This window comes from Chiroxiphia lanceolata, chromosome 27 (assembly GCF_009829145.1).
Source record: "Chiroxiphia lanceolata isolate bChiLan1 chromosome 27, bChiLan1.pri, whole genome shotgun sequence".
Lineage (NCBI taxonomy): Eukaryota > Metazoa > Chordata > Aves > Passeriformes > Pipridae > Chiroxiphia > Chiroxiphia lanceolata.
This window is the reverse complement of record NC_045663.1, coordinates 5,941,328-5,956,077: the sequence shown is the minus strand read 5'-3', so window position 1 is coordinate 5,956,077 and position 14,750 is coordinate 5,941,328. Positions and strand designations below refer to the sequence as shown.

Genomic DNA, 14,750 nt, shown 5'->3' with positions numbered 1-14,750 from the left:
GAGGCGGTGCAGCCGTCGCCGTGGCAACGCGGCGCGGCCCGGCCCGGCCCGGCCTGGCCCGACCCGGCCCGGCCTGGCCTGCCCGAGTCCCCCTCCCCCCCGGGGCCTCCCCCCTCAGGGCCTCCCCCCTTTCACAGCGTCTCCTTCCCCAATCTGGTCCGCGAACCCCCCGTCAGCCCTTTGCTGACCCCCAGTTCCCTTTTTCTGTGGTGTTCCAGGTTGCCCAAGTAGTGTGTGGAGTCTCCCTTTACTCGAGACGTTCCAGAACCCTCTGGACATATCCAGTGCTCTGGAATGGCCCTGCCTGAGCAGGGAGGTGGGACTAGGTAAAACACTGTGGTCCCTTCCATTCTGTGATTCTGTCGTTTCCTTAGAGCAGCATTTAGGTATTTCAGTAACTCACAAGACACACTAAAGAGAACATCAGTGGTACCCATACACTTCTCCGTGGACTCACAGCACTCGCTGCCTCTGTGTGTCTGGATCTAAGAATCACATAGAGCATTTTTAGGAATAACCCCTTTCCTCCCCCTGCCTGGCTGTTTGGCAGGGTACGTTCTCACTGTTAAAGGGATGGACAGTCTTGTTCCCACACTCCTCGCTGAGCACAGGCTGAGGGTGGATGAACTCCACCTGCAAAGCCAAGAGAACAGGTAACATGATTTTAGGGAGGACCAGGACACAGTTAAAGGGCAGCGTGTTCCCATGTGGAATTCTGTCCTGAAAGGCGTGGGATCTGTGCAAGTGAAAACTAAGAAGGTGGAAAAACAGAGGGGAAATAAAGTGATTATGCTTTAAGTGGCTGTTCTGTAGCTTTGTTGGCTTCCCTCCAGCGTGTCCTGTGTTAAATTTAGGGAGACCAGAAGCAGAAACAGTGCCCTGGATGAGAGGACACACTGGTATCAGCAGGAGAACCTGATCCCAGGAACTGCCCTTTCTGATGAGTAATGTGATTTATCAAACAAAGCTCATATTTGATATCTTGGAGACTTTATGACAAGGAATGTGCTGCCTCCCAGATCCACCACATGAACAGCTTTAGGCAGGGAATGGCTGCACCAGATTATCCACCTCAAAATCAAGAGTTCTTCCCACTGCACAGTTAGGAGGGGTAAGGCTGTGGCACAGAGGCCACAGGTACAGACTGGCACTTCCACCCCCACAAATGACATCTCAACAGCCACTTCTTTGCGGCAACACTTGGCATGTTCAGGTGATGTGAGTGATTTCTGGGACATGAACCAGTGGCTTGATCTTTCTGCCTTGCCACGTTTGTTTTTAGAACTTGGTTTGTGTTTATTTTTGGGAGGAAGGAGAGGATTTTGATCAAAAGCTGCACTTATGCAACCTCAGGAAGGGATGTGGTTAGAGATGGCCATGGAAGGCATTAAGAAAATCCTCCTCTGACCTTCTCTCCTATTTCTCATGGCCAGTAAGAGAGAGGTCCCTTCATGCCATGGATCTTTTAAGCCATTTGATTTACAAAATGTGGAACAGATCACAGCTGAATTGATCTTTTCCTTGGCCCCAGACTTCTGGAGCAGCTCCATAACTGCCATATGGAGTGATATTCCCGTAACTGCAATGTGAGTTTCTTCATTTGCCTCCTCATCCTGGGAGTTGTTTTCTGTCTGGGTGAAGGTTTTGAGCAAACTGCTGACGGCAGAGCTGGCCTTTTCCTCTCCTCACACGTGGATCTGTGCCTGCAAAGCTTCTCTGGTACTGCCTCCCTTTTTTACTGCCTTGAATTTAATTTTTATTTCAATTCCATCTGTCAGCAGATGAAAGTTCTGTCACAACCACGCAAGCCATGCTGGTCCCACACAGGCAGCAGAAACAGCGACTCCCCAGCAGGTCCAGCCTTAATAGGCTTGGATTAACCACGGGGTGGCTTGGAGAAGTGGGTTTATACCCAGCAAAGCTGCAGCCTCCCCTTGACATCATCAGTTTGGGGATGGGACAGTGTGCAGCAAATCCTGTCTGCTCCAGCCTCGGGTGAATGTTCTGTGGAGGCAGAGTTGTAGATAAGGAATATCTTGAAAGGAGAGGAAGGACAGGCAACCAAATCCTTAAGCCAAGGAATGTTGGAGGGAAGTAGGTGATTCTGGTCTCCCACAGAGGGTCAGAGGAGGAAAACTGGCCTACCTGGAGGTGTCCACCCATGGCAAACATCTCTGCACCACTGAGCATCTGCCAGAGACAGAGGGTGTTGCAGCTGCCCAAGTGAGGTGACCCTTCATGTAGCACCACCGGGCTGAGATATTGGGGCTGCCAGGTTCTGTGGGGCCACCTGCCCCTTTCTCAGCCCCATCCCAATGTGCTGAGAGATGTTTTCTCTTCTCAGATGAAAAGCTCCCATGTGGGGCTGCCCAGGACGGCACAGGACATCTGCAGGACTGAGCAGAGGGGTGACTTCACACCCAAGTCTAAAGGCCCAGCTGAAATCCAAAAGGCAGACTCCCAAGTGAGCTGTGTGTCCCCATGGTGACCCTGGAAAGGCCCTGTCCCCAGGGGAAGGTGATGTTCTTCCTTCTCCATCAACCAGGCCCTGTGAGCTGCCCACACGGCGTGGGATCTCCAAGCCTTCCTTGTGCTCTGCTCTTGGCCCCCTCTGTGTGTTGTCACAGGGAACATCTATTTCTCAGATTGAAGGAGGACACAAGGAGGTGTTGTGACAGCAAGAATAAACACTGGGAGATTAGCCCAAAGCCGTGGGTGACACATCCCTCTGGATTGCAAGACCCAGTGGGTGACACATCCCTCTGGATTGCAGGAGACCTCTGGGCAGGCACAGGGGCAGGAGGAAGCAGGTGGGCTGGGGGAAGCACAGAGGAAGGGCAAGAGACCAGAAACAGAGCAAGAAGCACTGTCAGGGCTGTGTGGGGGCTGGAATCTGTTTGGATTTTGGTGTCAAGGCCTGGAACCAAAGGTCAGTGGACAGTAGGACAGCTGGGCAACTCTGCCCAGCTTGTGATGAGTGTGGGCTGTTTTCCTAGAGGTGAGCTGGGTGTTTTTGTTGAGTTGGTCACTCACGTGGGTTTCCCGACTGCTGAGCTTGCACTAACTCTCCTTGGGGTCTAGGTGTGTTCCAGAGGGGTCAGTGGGGGCTGGTCAGCCCTTGCGGGGGCTGAGTGAGCAGGGTCAGCTGCTGCTTTGGCACTTCACAAGCTCTTCTCAGAGGGGTTTGGTTCCCCGTGAGCCAGCCCTGAAGCCTTTGGGCTTTGTTCCCAACTGCTGCAGTCTGTGTGTGAGCAGTGCCCTCGTGCTTTCCTCTGGGCATTTGGCTCTTTGTCTCTCAGGAATGGGACAGTCTTTGCTCCACTGTGCTTTCCTCTGGGGATCTGACTCCTCGAGAATGGGGGAATGGAATCTTTGCTCCACATGTACTTCAAAGAAGCCACGCACTCACATCTTGCAAACGCATACAGGCACCTCTCCTCAGTCCCTGTAAACACCTGGATTCAAACACCTCAGATGCACCATTTGGTGGAGTAACAGGGACTTGCATCTGCTACAGCTCTGCCCCATTACTTTGATGTGACTCTGAGGTGCCATTGCCACCTGTGCTGCTGCAGGAATAGCCACAGTTCCCTGGGGATAAATGCTGGAATCACCCCTTGGTGGCACCAGCTGTGAGAGCTGTTGCTGGAACTAACTGTGGTTATTCACTTTTTCATGTGGATTTTGATCCAACTTCAGACATGGAAAGTAAAACTGGCTTTTTGGGGTGAGGGTCTTTGCTTTCTAAACTCTTCTCCCACCATTTCCAGCAGTGCCTTGGGAAGGCCAAACAGGCTTTCTCTGATTGCCCACCCGTAGGAAATCTCCCAGGAGGGCTGGTGGTGTGTGACACCCCTCCCTGCCGCCGAGGGAGCCACTGGCACGTCCCGGTGTCACGTCGGCAGCGCCTGTGACTCAGAGATAAGGCTGAAGTCACGTTATTCCTCGATCCCTTTAAAAACACGTCCCTCGGCCCCGTGGCCCCGGCACCAGCCCCACGCACATGAGGTCAACCCTAAAACATCGTTGCAAAACAGGGGCTCAGTCGAACCCCCCGGGAAGGCCTGCAGGGTGGGGCCACTTAGGATAAATCAGAGGATTTTGATGTAGCCCTTTGCTCGTCCTCCTTTCCCTGGAAGGCTCCAGCCTCCCGGAGCTGCCAGGAGATGGGGCCCGCAGCGATGCAGCTCCCAGGGCGCGTGCAGAGCTTGGTGGTGAAGCTGGAGGACGGCCCAGCTCATGGGAGCGGGGAGCTGCTGCACGGGCGGGTGCAGCTGGAGCTGCGGGGAGCGCTGCGGGTGCAGGCGCTGGAGGTGAGCGCCCACGGCGGTGCCACCGTGCACTGGCTCGAGAGCTGCAGCATCGGGCTCAACGTTGTCTACAGGGACTACTCAGCCTACCAGACCTTCCTGAGCCGCCACTGCCAGCTCATCCCTGGTAAGGTTGGGGCATGGGGTGGGGCTCTGCACCAGGGAGAGCATGTTGGGACCCCCTTGGGCTGCGATGTCCGCTCTGGGTGAGCTGCTTCCCCAATGGGTGTTGTCAGACCACACAGGGTTGTTTGTGCCTCTTGGACACCCCTCTTTGCACCTTGGCTGAGGGTTTCCCTGCTGCTGGTTTCTGGGAGGCTGCTGGTATAAACTGAGCTCGAAGGATTTGTGGCTTTTGCTCTGTTTGCACAGGGAAGTGCAAACACAAGGGTCTGTTCACAAGTGTGGAAAGAGCACTTAGTAGCTCAGTTGGTGTTTGTTTTCGCTTCCCCTGTGCTGGGACTGGGTGCCCAGATGGCACGTTGCTTGGATCAACTGCAGGAGGACAAGCCACTTGAATTCTTTGTGTGGTTGGGATGAAATGATCCAGAGCCAAGGAATATGGGACATCTCAGCTGTCTATCCGCTCATTAACTCTGGCTTTTCTTAGGAACATGCGTGTCTTTTATCCTTCCCTCCGATGACATGCCTTCTGATGGCCTTGTTGTTGCCTGTGACCCAGTTGCCTGGCCCTGGCTGTAGGACTTATGCTGAGGGCATTTAATTGTATCAATGGTCAAATGCAACCCAAAGAGTGGTGCCAGGCCCAATCTTGCAAATACAGAAGTTGCAGGAATAAACTGGAGGGATGGAAAGGAGATGTGAGCTGCCTTCCTGGAGATGATCTTGTCTCTGGACTGCACTGGGGGGTCATATGCTTTATGTCTGAGTGATTGTGCCCTGCCATCTGCTCCAAACATCTGCCTTACTCTGGAGTTTGTGTCTTTTGGCAGCAGCTTTTCTGTGCTCTGACTAAGGATGGCCCTTGGCAGCTGCAACTCTGCAAAGGATCTTGATTACAGTTAAGGCCCTGGGAGAAGCCCTTGCCCTGGGCTCCAACAGCGAAGGCCCTGAGCACTTGGCTGTGCAGTGCTTGGTCAGTGTCCCCTTAGCTGTGAGGTGGCAGAGTGAGTTTTATTCCCCATTATCAGTGAATGCCTGTAAGGAAGTCACAAGCTGTTGTGAGCATGTTTGGACTCTGCTGCTGGGATTGTGTATGATAGGAGCCCCTGGAGCCCTCTGGAGAAGGGCATTGGCCAAGGGCTGCAGGAATTGCTGGAGTTGCTCTGCCTTGCCAGCACCCTGAACGCCCACCCGTAGCTCAGAGCTGACAGTTCCTGGCCTTCACCTATTGCCCAGGGAGTGTTGAGCTGGGCTACCTGGGGGCAAAGAGCCCCACCAGGACTTGGGGGATGGGATTTTATTGTCTCTGTCCATACACAGATTCCTTTTGTGCTTTGTGAGAGGGACAAGGGCATGTGATCACTGGAGCAATTTTAAGGGAGCAAAGGCTATGGGCTGCAGAGAAGGGCTGTCCTGCAGCCAAAACTGCTTCCTTCAGATTCTGCTGGGTCCTGCTCTGTCCCCAACAGCAGTGTGATGGCCTTCCTGGTGTCAGCTGGCGAGAAACATGTCACAGTCCCTGTGACTGCTCCCTTCTTGGTGCTTCTGGATGAGATGAGATCAACTGTGTCTGAGTGGTGGTTAAAAAATGCAGGTTTTGTCATGGTAACAAGGCACTGCAGAGGAGGTGAGCCAGGCACAGATAAGAGCCCTCCCTCCTGCTTTCCCCTCAGCTGAGTTTATCTGCAGTTTCCTGGCAGGGTGGTGAACACTGGCACCGGGGTGCTGTGCTGAGAGACAAGAAAAAGGGAGCAAGGAGGATGTGCAGACAGGGCCTTTAAATGTGTATTGTGTAATCATCTGAGATAGGGAGCAGGAAGGGAGGAAAACACAGGGGTTAATGGGTGAAGGAAGCACAAGGAGACCCCTGGACTCTCGTGCATGAGGTGATGTGAAGGCACCCAAGGAAACATACATGATTGGTGTGCAGTGATCTTTCTTGTCCAAGGATCCCACAGCACTTCCCAAAGGTGTAGTGCCTGCCCTGGAGAAGGGCAAACACCCAGAAGACATTTTATTTTCATGGAGACATCCAGGATTGTTATGGCATCAGGGCTCTTGTTGCACTGCGGGGTGGCCCTCGATCAGCATCTTAATCCTTATCCATATGCAACACTCCCATATCTGGCAGGGACAGAGTGTATTCCTCAAGCTAGAAGTGTGAGCTTGTGCAAGGCTCTCTGTTGTCCCATCTCATCCCCATATTGGGTCAGGGTAGAGCTGCTGACTTGCCTGTTTACCTCCTGCGTTCCCTTCTCTCTGGTTTTCAGGGCCCCTCATGTGGCTCTGGTGTCAGTGGGGAAAAGCCACCAGGTCCCAGCAGTGGGTCTGGGAAGGAGAAGCCCCCTCTGAGGCGGGCAGGGTGTCAGCTCCTGCTCGGAGCAGCTGCAGCCTGTCCAGCCTCTAGATGGGGCTGAAGAGCTGGAGATCGTCCCTGTACCCAGCCAGACCTGGGTTTTCCTTGGGTTTGGGCACCCAGGAGCGTTCGCGGTCCCACAGCCCCTGCACCTGGACATGCCAGGAGAGAGGAGAGACCCTCTACTGGCGCGGGGGTCCCAGAGAGGTCAGAGGGGGGCCGGCCATCCCACGTGGAGGCAGCGAGGGGCAGCTCCATCGCATGCGGCTGACATGGGAGGGAGGTATGCAGGGATTCACATCCCGTGGGCGAGGCTGAGTCACGGGCCGAGGGGTGCGTGCCAGCAGGCGAGAGGGGGAGGAGGATGCCAAGGAAGCAAAGGGGCCCGGCCAAGGCTCCAGTCCCTCTCAAGAGCCCCCCCCCCCCCCTCTAATGGCACCACAGGGACACCAGGCTCCTTCCCAGAGCCAGTGACACCAAGTGTCACCGGTTAACTTGTGTTGCAACATGCCTTCCTTCCTCCTTTCCCTCACCCTTTACGGAGTTTGCTATGATTCATGTTTGTTTGTGGCAGCAAATGGTCATGCACATAAAACAAACCATGGTCTATTTCCCCTGAGGAGGGAGACAGACAATTCCAGCTCAGCTTTGGAGGCAGCTAAAGCTGTGCCAGGCTTCAGCCTAGCTTAGTTTTAGTGGCTGAGAGCAACCTAATTGAGCACAGCAGGTCCTGCCTGGCATGGCTGGGGGCAAATCAAAAATCTCCAAAACTTCAGCGGCCAAATGCTGAGTAACATTTTGAAGGCCTGTTTTGTCTTATCCCCTACCCATGCCCGAGGTACAGAGCTCTGGTGCTCTGCAAACATGACAATCATCATTAAAGTGGAAGTCTCTATAGCTGCATTAACCCTTTTGGGAGGCACAGACTCCTTTCTCCTTCCTTTTACATCTCAGGGCGCTGATAATGCTGATATGCACCCTGAGAATCACCAGTTCCAAGCTTTCACCCCAGCTAAGCACTGGCAACCGCAGATGCTGCCAACAGAGCAAGTCCCTGTGCTGTTCCTGCCCATGTAGGTGGGATTTGTTGCTGGGTTTTGGAGCAGCGCCACCCCAATCCCAGCAGGAGCTGGTGGAAAACCGGCGCTCGCCTGGTTAACGAGCGCAGGGAGGTGGATTGCTCACCCTGTCATTGGACAAGCTGAACCCAGGCCAGTTCTTGATTTCTTAGAACTAAGTGAAGTGATGTCCCAGACATCACTGCATCGCCAGCTGGCCCAGCCATACTGTGCAAGGAGCCCAGATCCAGTTGTAGCCTGTTCTGAGCCCTGGGAATGGCTCTTGGGAAAGGAGGGATGTGGGCTGGCGTGCAGAGCGGCCCTCGGCTCTTGCCTGTGGCCACTGAAATGAGAGGGGCTGCTGCTTCAAGTGAGGAACACCCCCCCCTCCCCCCGGCACAGCCCCTGGGCTGTGACCCTAGGAATGGGGATTCTGGATGAAAATGGGATGGAATGTCAGAATGGGAGCTGGAGGGGTAGTTTGAGGGGCAAGGATGGGGAGTTTGGGTGGTAAGGATGGAGAATTTGGGGGACAAGGGTAGGAGCTGGAGGGGGAGCTTGAGGGACAAGGATGGGAACTGGGATTTTGAGGGTCAAGGATAGGAGATGGAAGGGGATTTTGGGGGGCAAGGATGGAGTTGAAGGGGGAGTTTGGGGCACAAGGCTGTGGTTTGAAGGGCAAAGATGGAAGCTAGAGAAGGGCCTGGGGGTCAAGCTTAAGAGCTGCAGGGAGTTTTAGGGGGTACTAAGCAACATGGCAGCACCCAGGGGTCACCCACTGGCAGTGCTCAGCCCCGTGACTATGTCTCTGCTCCCGGACACATTCCCGCGGAGCAGCCCCCCCCCGTGGGGATGACTCGGTGCGGTACCGCGAGGGCGTGGGGAGCCCCGCTGGGACTGAACACGGACCCCAAAACTGAACCCCCATCCCGGAGCCCCCGCCCCGCCCGGGTCGGGTGGGGGGAGGCCGGTCTGCACATGCTCCCTGCCTTGTTTTGCAGGGCCCGGCGGGGCCGGCCCGGCCCGGCCCAGTCCGTCCCTCCCCGCCGGGGCCGCCCCCGGCCGCGCCGGGCGCTTAAAGCCGGGCTCAGCTGCGCTGGGCTGGGTTCAGCCGCATCGCGCCGGTTCTGGGCTGAGCTGAGCCGCGCTCACTTCGCCATGATTTTCGATCGCCTCAAACGCTTCTCCATCGTGCTGGAGGGCGCGGAGCGGGACGGCCCGGCCGCCTTCAGCCCTGGGCAGGCGGTGTCGGGCCGCGTGGTGCTGGAGTTGGCGGCGGCCGCCCGGCTCGGCGCCCTGAGGCTGCGGGCGATGGGCGCTGCCCGCGTTCACTGGACTGAGTCCCGCAGCGCCGGCTCCAGCACCGCCTACACGCAGAGCTACAGCGACCAGGTGGAGTTTCTGAGCCACCGCGACACGCTGCTGGCACCCCCAGGTACGGCACCCCCTTCCCCCGGGGACGGCACCCAGACCCCCTGGTCGCCGGCCACAGCGGGGGCGTGGGGGCACCGAAGACCCCAGGGGCTGAAACAATCGGGACGTGGGGCAGCCTGGGGCACCCCTGGTGTTGGGTGCTCCAGACACCCCAGCCGGCTGAAATCTGGGTGCCTGACACCCCCAAACTGCAGAGATCTGGGTGCCTGGCACCCCGACCAGCTGAAATCTGGGTGCCTGACACCCCCAAACTGCAGAGATCTGGGTGCCTGGCACCCCGACCAGCTGAAATCTGGGTGCCTGACACCCCCAAACTGCAGAGATCTGGGTGCCTGACACCCCCAAACTGCAGAGATCTGGGTGCCTGACACCCCCAAACTGCAGAGATCTGGGTGCCTGGCACCCCGACCAGCTGAAATCTGGGTGCCTGGCACCCCGACCAGCTGAAATCTGGGTGCACGGGATGCCTTAGGATCTGGGCGCTCTGGGAACTGGGTGTGTAGGTCTCTGCAGACACCTCAAATTCGGAGTGCACTCTGGGGTCCTGGGGTGCACAGCTGGACCCTGCTGTTGTGCAGGGCACCCCGATTAGGGACTGCCCCCCTCCCCCAAGACTCCCCCTTTTCTGTGAGCTCTTCCTGGCAGGGAAGCAGCATTAGAAAACTCTCATGAAGGTTCAGGAGCTTGTTTTGAGTGGGGTGTCAGACTAGGTAATCCCCAGAGGTCCCTTCCAGTCCTGGGGTACAAACTCTTGAGGGGCACTGGGGGATTGGCCGATGACTCTCCCTCCTGGAGTCTTGGCTGGGCATCTCTGGAGTAGAGCCCACCTGGGGAAGCTGCCCGGCCCTCCAGGGAGGTGCCCCTGGGTCGTGCGTGTGAAGACACGTGGAAAGCAGACAGTGCCCAACTCTTGTGTCACAGCCGCTGCAGTTTAACCCTAGCAGAGATACTGCTGTGCCCTTGTGCTGCTCCTTTGCTGGACGCTGCCCATCTGTGCTGCCAGTTCACCTAGGGAAGGAGTTGTGCAGGAAGGAGCTTAATCCTCTTAAATCTGTTTTACCCACAGACAATGGTGAATCCACTGTCCTGCAGGCAGGAAAGCATGAGTTCCCCTTCACCTTCCAGCTCCCTGAGTAAGTTGGCTTTGGCTTTTTTTTGGGTGACAGGGCATCTTGAAAAGGAGGTTCTTTGAGTAGAACCGTTCGGAAACTGCTGGTTGCTCACCCACAGGACCCTGGTCACCTCCTTTGAGGGGAAGCACGGCAGTGTGCGCTACTGGGTGAAAGCCAAGCTGCACAGACCCTGGGCCACAGTGAAGAAAGCAAAGAGGGAGTTTACTGTGATTGAACCCATTGACATCAACACACCTGCGCTGCTGGTGAGTTCCCCCTGCTCCACCCTGCCATCCAAAACTTACCTCGGAAGCCCATGTCTGCCTAGGCCTGATTTCCAGAGGGAATATTTACCCCCCTGTAACTTATGCCCTCCAGCATTACCTAGGCTGGGCAGAGGTCACTTGTGCCTCTTTGTTTTTGGAAACTTTAATGCGTTGCAACAGCATCTTGCATCAGATGCCTGAGAAGTTGCTGATGCTTTCCCAGCAGGTTCTTGGTGCCAGCGAGGTGATTGCTTTGAGTTTCATCCTTACTTACTAAATTGCTTAAATATTTCCCCTTCTCCAGGCTCCCCAGGCAGGTGCTAAGGAGAAACTTGCTCGTGCCTGGTACTGCAATCGTGGCCAGGTGTCTGTGACTGCCAAGATTGACCGAAAAGGCTACACCCCAGGTGAGATGAGGGGCTGGTGCCCTTGAACCTCAAGGGGCCCTGGAATAGACCCCAGGGAAGGGGATTTGAGATCACTGTGAGCTGGGTTCTTCTGGCACGAAATCAGTCAGAGCTTTAGTGCGTGGACCTGATGTGGGCAGCCTCCTTGGGATGCTCCCAGATTAATCCATGTGTCTGCAGTGCTGGGTAGCATGACCAACCCTTGATAATCCTGTGCAGGAATTCCTTGAAGCAGGACTGGGTTCTGTCTCCCTTCCTCTAACGTGTTGTGTGTCTGTTTTGGCAGGTGAGGTCATCCCTATCTTTGCTGAGATCGACAACTGCACGAGCCGGGCCGTGGTGCCCAAGGCGGCCATAATCCAGACCCAGACCTTCATCGCTCGGGGCACCAAGAAGCAGAAGAGGTCAGTGGTGACCAGCATCACTGGGGATTCCATTCCAGCAGGGAAGCGGGAAGTGTGGCACGGGCGGGCCCTCAAGATCCCGCCCGTGGGGCCTTCCATCCTCCAGTGCCGCATCCTCCAGGTGGAATATTCCCTGAAGGTGAGGGACCTCATGAGGAGCTCTGCAGGTGGCTGCAAGAATTCCCTCCTGCTCTGGGGAGGTACCTGCCCCTCCAGACTGGGAAAACGCCACAGCTAAGCTTCCCTGCTGCTTCCTGTCTCTGCAGGTTTGTGTGGATATTCCTGGCACATCCAAGTTGCTCCTTGAACTGCCGCTTGTCATTGGGACCATCCCGCTACATCCGTTCGGGAGCCGCACATCCAGTGTCAGCAGCCAGTACAGTGTCAACCTGGACTGGCTGAACACCATCCCAGAGCAGCCGGAGGGTGAGCATGTCCCTCTCCCCTGGATAAACCCCCTTGTCAGGACAGCAAGGGTCAGACAAAGTTTTCAACTGGTCCAGCATTTGCTTTTTCTTTTTAACTTAATTTTTTGGTTGTTATGCTGAATCTCTTGGGTTCCTTTGCCAGGGAACTGGGAGGGTTTGAGTAAGAGTGGTTTTGGAGCTCTTTACCTGTATATCTCCCGTTAATGGAGAGTGTTTCCTATTCCCTGATGGTTCTCCTTTCTCTTCAGCCCCCCCTGAGTACTCAGCAGTCGTGTCCAGCCCTCAGGCCGAGCAGAGCCTGGCCCCACCGTGCCGCAGTGAGCTTGGCGACATCCTGGAAGGTCCCTTCTTCGCCTACATCCAGGAATTCCGCTTCCGACCTCCTCCTCTGTATTCAGAGGTAGCATGTCCCCCTGGGCTGGGAGACTTCTGGGGATGGCTGGGGAAATGTCCATTGCTGAGGTTTTTTGACTCCAAATTTGGCTTTGCAGGTTGATCCCAACCCCCCGTCAGACAGCATCCGCCCACGCTGCATGACCTGCTGAGAGAAGTGCGTCGGACACTGCTGACAGCGTGGTGATCCCTTGGGATGGGAGCTTGCACACCCTCACAGCACTTCAGGCTGGAAATGGGGATGTGGTGTCCGTGAAACCAGAGCTTTGTAGTGCCAAGACCCCGGCTCTGCTCACCACCCTTGGCTGCTCCTGTTGTGACTGTCCCACAGACCCACACCCAGTGTGGTGCCGTGGCCTCGGGTGTGGGGGGAGAACACAAAGGACCTGGCATTGTGGAGTGGCTCCGTGTGTGGCTGGGCAGAATGTGGAGGGTTTAATAACTGCCCCAGGATTTTGGGGTTAGAACAGGGAACACCTGGCATAAGCCAGGATTGCTCTCCCCTTGCTTGCAGTGCTGAGCTCCAGCAGCTCCTGTGTGGAAAGCAGGAACTTGGAGGTGTTTCTCAGGATTATGGAAGATGTTTTGTTGTTGGTCAGGGTTGAGCCCTGGGGCGATGCAGGTGGAGCCCTTTGCCTGCAGGTCCCTGAGGAAGAAAAAGGCTTTTTTCTGGCCAGATGAAGCAGAGGCTTTGGCTGCTGCTGATAATGCTTGCCACAAGCCTGTGGGTGCCTGCGGGGGGAATGGTTTTGAGCTACTCACCTGAAATGTAAAGGCTTTCAAGGGCTGTTACGAGGACTTGGGGGATGAATTTATGATCCATGGCAGCATTTTGGTGCCATTTACCAAGAACAGGAAGGCTGGTTCCTGTGTGTCAGCACCAAACCTGTGCACTGTGCTGGTGCCTCCTCCGTGATGTGGCTGAAAAACCAGTCCCCAGACTGTGGTACCACCATGGGGGCTTGGAGCTGTGGCTGGTGGCCTAGGAAAAGAGTAAAAAGCCTAATCCAAGGCTGGTGGCAGCCACAGATGCTGATGGGAGATACGGAGTTGGAATGAATCTTTCAGAGCTGGGAGTCCTGCTCAGAATGGGCTTGAGCCTGTGCCTGTAGAGGGGTCGGTGGCCCTGGTGGGATGAGGACACAGCAGCAACCTGTGCTCACTGGATTGGGAACTGCTGTAGAACTGATGAGCTGGATGTTGCATCAATGAGTGTGTGTGTGTGTGGCAGGGGCTGACCCTGCTCGCTCCAGGGTGACCTGAGCAGAGTTTGGGGGCCGAGGACCTTTGCATTCCCTCACTGAGACAATCCTTGGCCATGCACATCCGAAGCCAGCGTGCCTTGGGCTCTGTGCCGGCGCCACCTCTGCTCGCTGGGGTTGCTCAGATGAGTCTTTTCTATCTGTGAACACTTTTGTAATGACCACTCTTGTCTCTACTCATTTTGTATGACTTTTTTTGTGGGGAATTTTTGTCTGAAATAAATTCCTTAAGTATTGCCTGGATAGTTTTCTGTTTCTCTTCCTGCTTCCCATTGTCTGGAGCCATGTGGCTGTTGGGATGTGGGAGTTCTCCCTGCCCTCGCTTTGTTGCCCCATTGGCATCCAGCTCCACCCTGTGCCCTGTCCCACTGTGTGCTGGGGTTAACTGGGTCACTGCTTCCCATCAGGATTGGTCCCTTGTGCCTCTGGCTCCTCCATAGCTGTGCAGGTTTGGCTCTTTTCCCATTACGTGGGATGCAGGGCAGTGAGCAAACCTGTTGCATTTTTCCACACTTGCTTCCTGTTTGTGTCCAGGCTCTTGGGAGGATAGACACCCTTTCCTCCATCCTGAGCCTGGCAGGGAGCCAGTAGGTCCAGCTGGGAGCTGGGACACTCCTGCTTTGGCTCAGCTGGGCCCAAGGAGGGTTGGGATCAGCCCCATACTGTGCTGGCTGGGAACTGCTGCTGTGTGGGAAGAGCAGGGAGGCTCCTTCACCTGCTTCCTCCGGCTGGGATTTGGTTTTTAACAGTGTTTCTGTGCTCCACCTCTCTGCTGAGCACAGCAGCTCTCGGTGTGTGCAAGGCAAGGCTTGAGTCAGGGCTTTAGTGGTCTTCCACAGGCTGTGCTGCTTTTAAATACTGCCATTGGAATGTGATTTTTTTTTTCACCCCCCTCTTTATTTATTTTTCTGTTTGCTGAGCTGCTCAGCGCCACAGCTGCATCCAAGCACGTGCTCCTGCCCTGGGTCATGGGAGAGAACTTGTCCCTGTGTTTGCCTCGAGAACCTGGTGCTCCTGCAACTTTTATTCAAATCTGCTTTTTATTTGGCATCCCTGGTGCTCTGAGTAATTTTCCCTGGAGGAGGATTAACTGGCCTTTCAGGGAATTTGTTTGCATCCTCCTCTGGGGAGATCATGCCTGGATCTGCCACTGCCACACGGTGCTGCATGGCCTCTCTGGGGCTTTTTGGTGACATC

General features: G+C 55.6%; 1 protein-coding gene and 1 long non-coding RNA gene across 3 annotated transcripts; both read left to right on the top strand.

Moving 5' to 3' along the window:
• The first annotated feature begins 74 nt into the window (after positions 1-74).
• LOC116799205 lies at positions 75-2,708 on the top strand. The gene is made up of 2 exons (XR_004361016.1): positions 75-653; positions 2,345-2,708. It is a non-coding gene; the product is annotated as an uncharacterized LOC116799205 (long non-coding RNA).
• Positions 2,709-3,972: 1,264 nt separating this feature from the next.
• On the top strand, positions 3,973-13,796 carry ARRDC2 (arrestin domain containing 2). Of its 2 annotated transcripts, none has more exons than XM_032712134.1 (8): positions 3,973-4,437; positions 10,348-10,414; positions 10,512-10,659; positions 10,964-11,066; positions 11,353-11,609; positions 11,737-11,896; positions 12,147-12,298; positions 12,390-13,796. In XM_032712134.1, the coding sequence occupies exons 1-8, from the start codon at positions 4,167-4,169 to the stop codon at positions 12,441-12,443; spliced, it is 1,212 nt and encodes a 403-aa protein (XP_032568025.1). In that variant the 5' UTR covers positions 3,973-4,166; the 3' UTR covers positions 12,444-13,796. The 2 variants fall into 2 exon arrangements, with proteins under 2 accessions (XP_032568025.1, XP_032568024.1); XM_032712133.1 differs by lacking the exon at positions 3,973-4,437 and adding an exon at positions 8,943-9,282.
• The last annotated feature ends 954 nt before the right edge of the window (positions 13,797-14,750 follow it).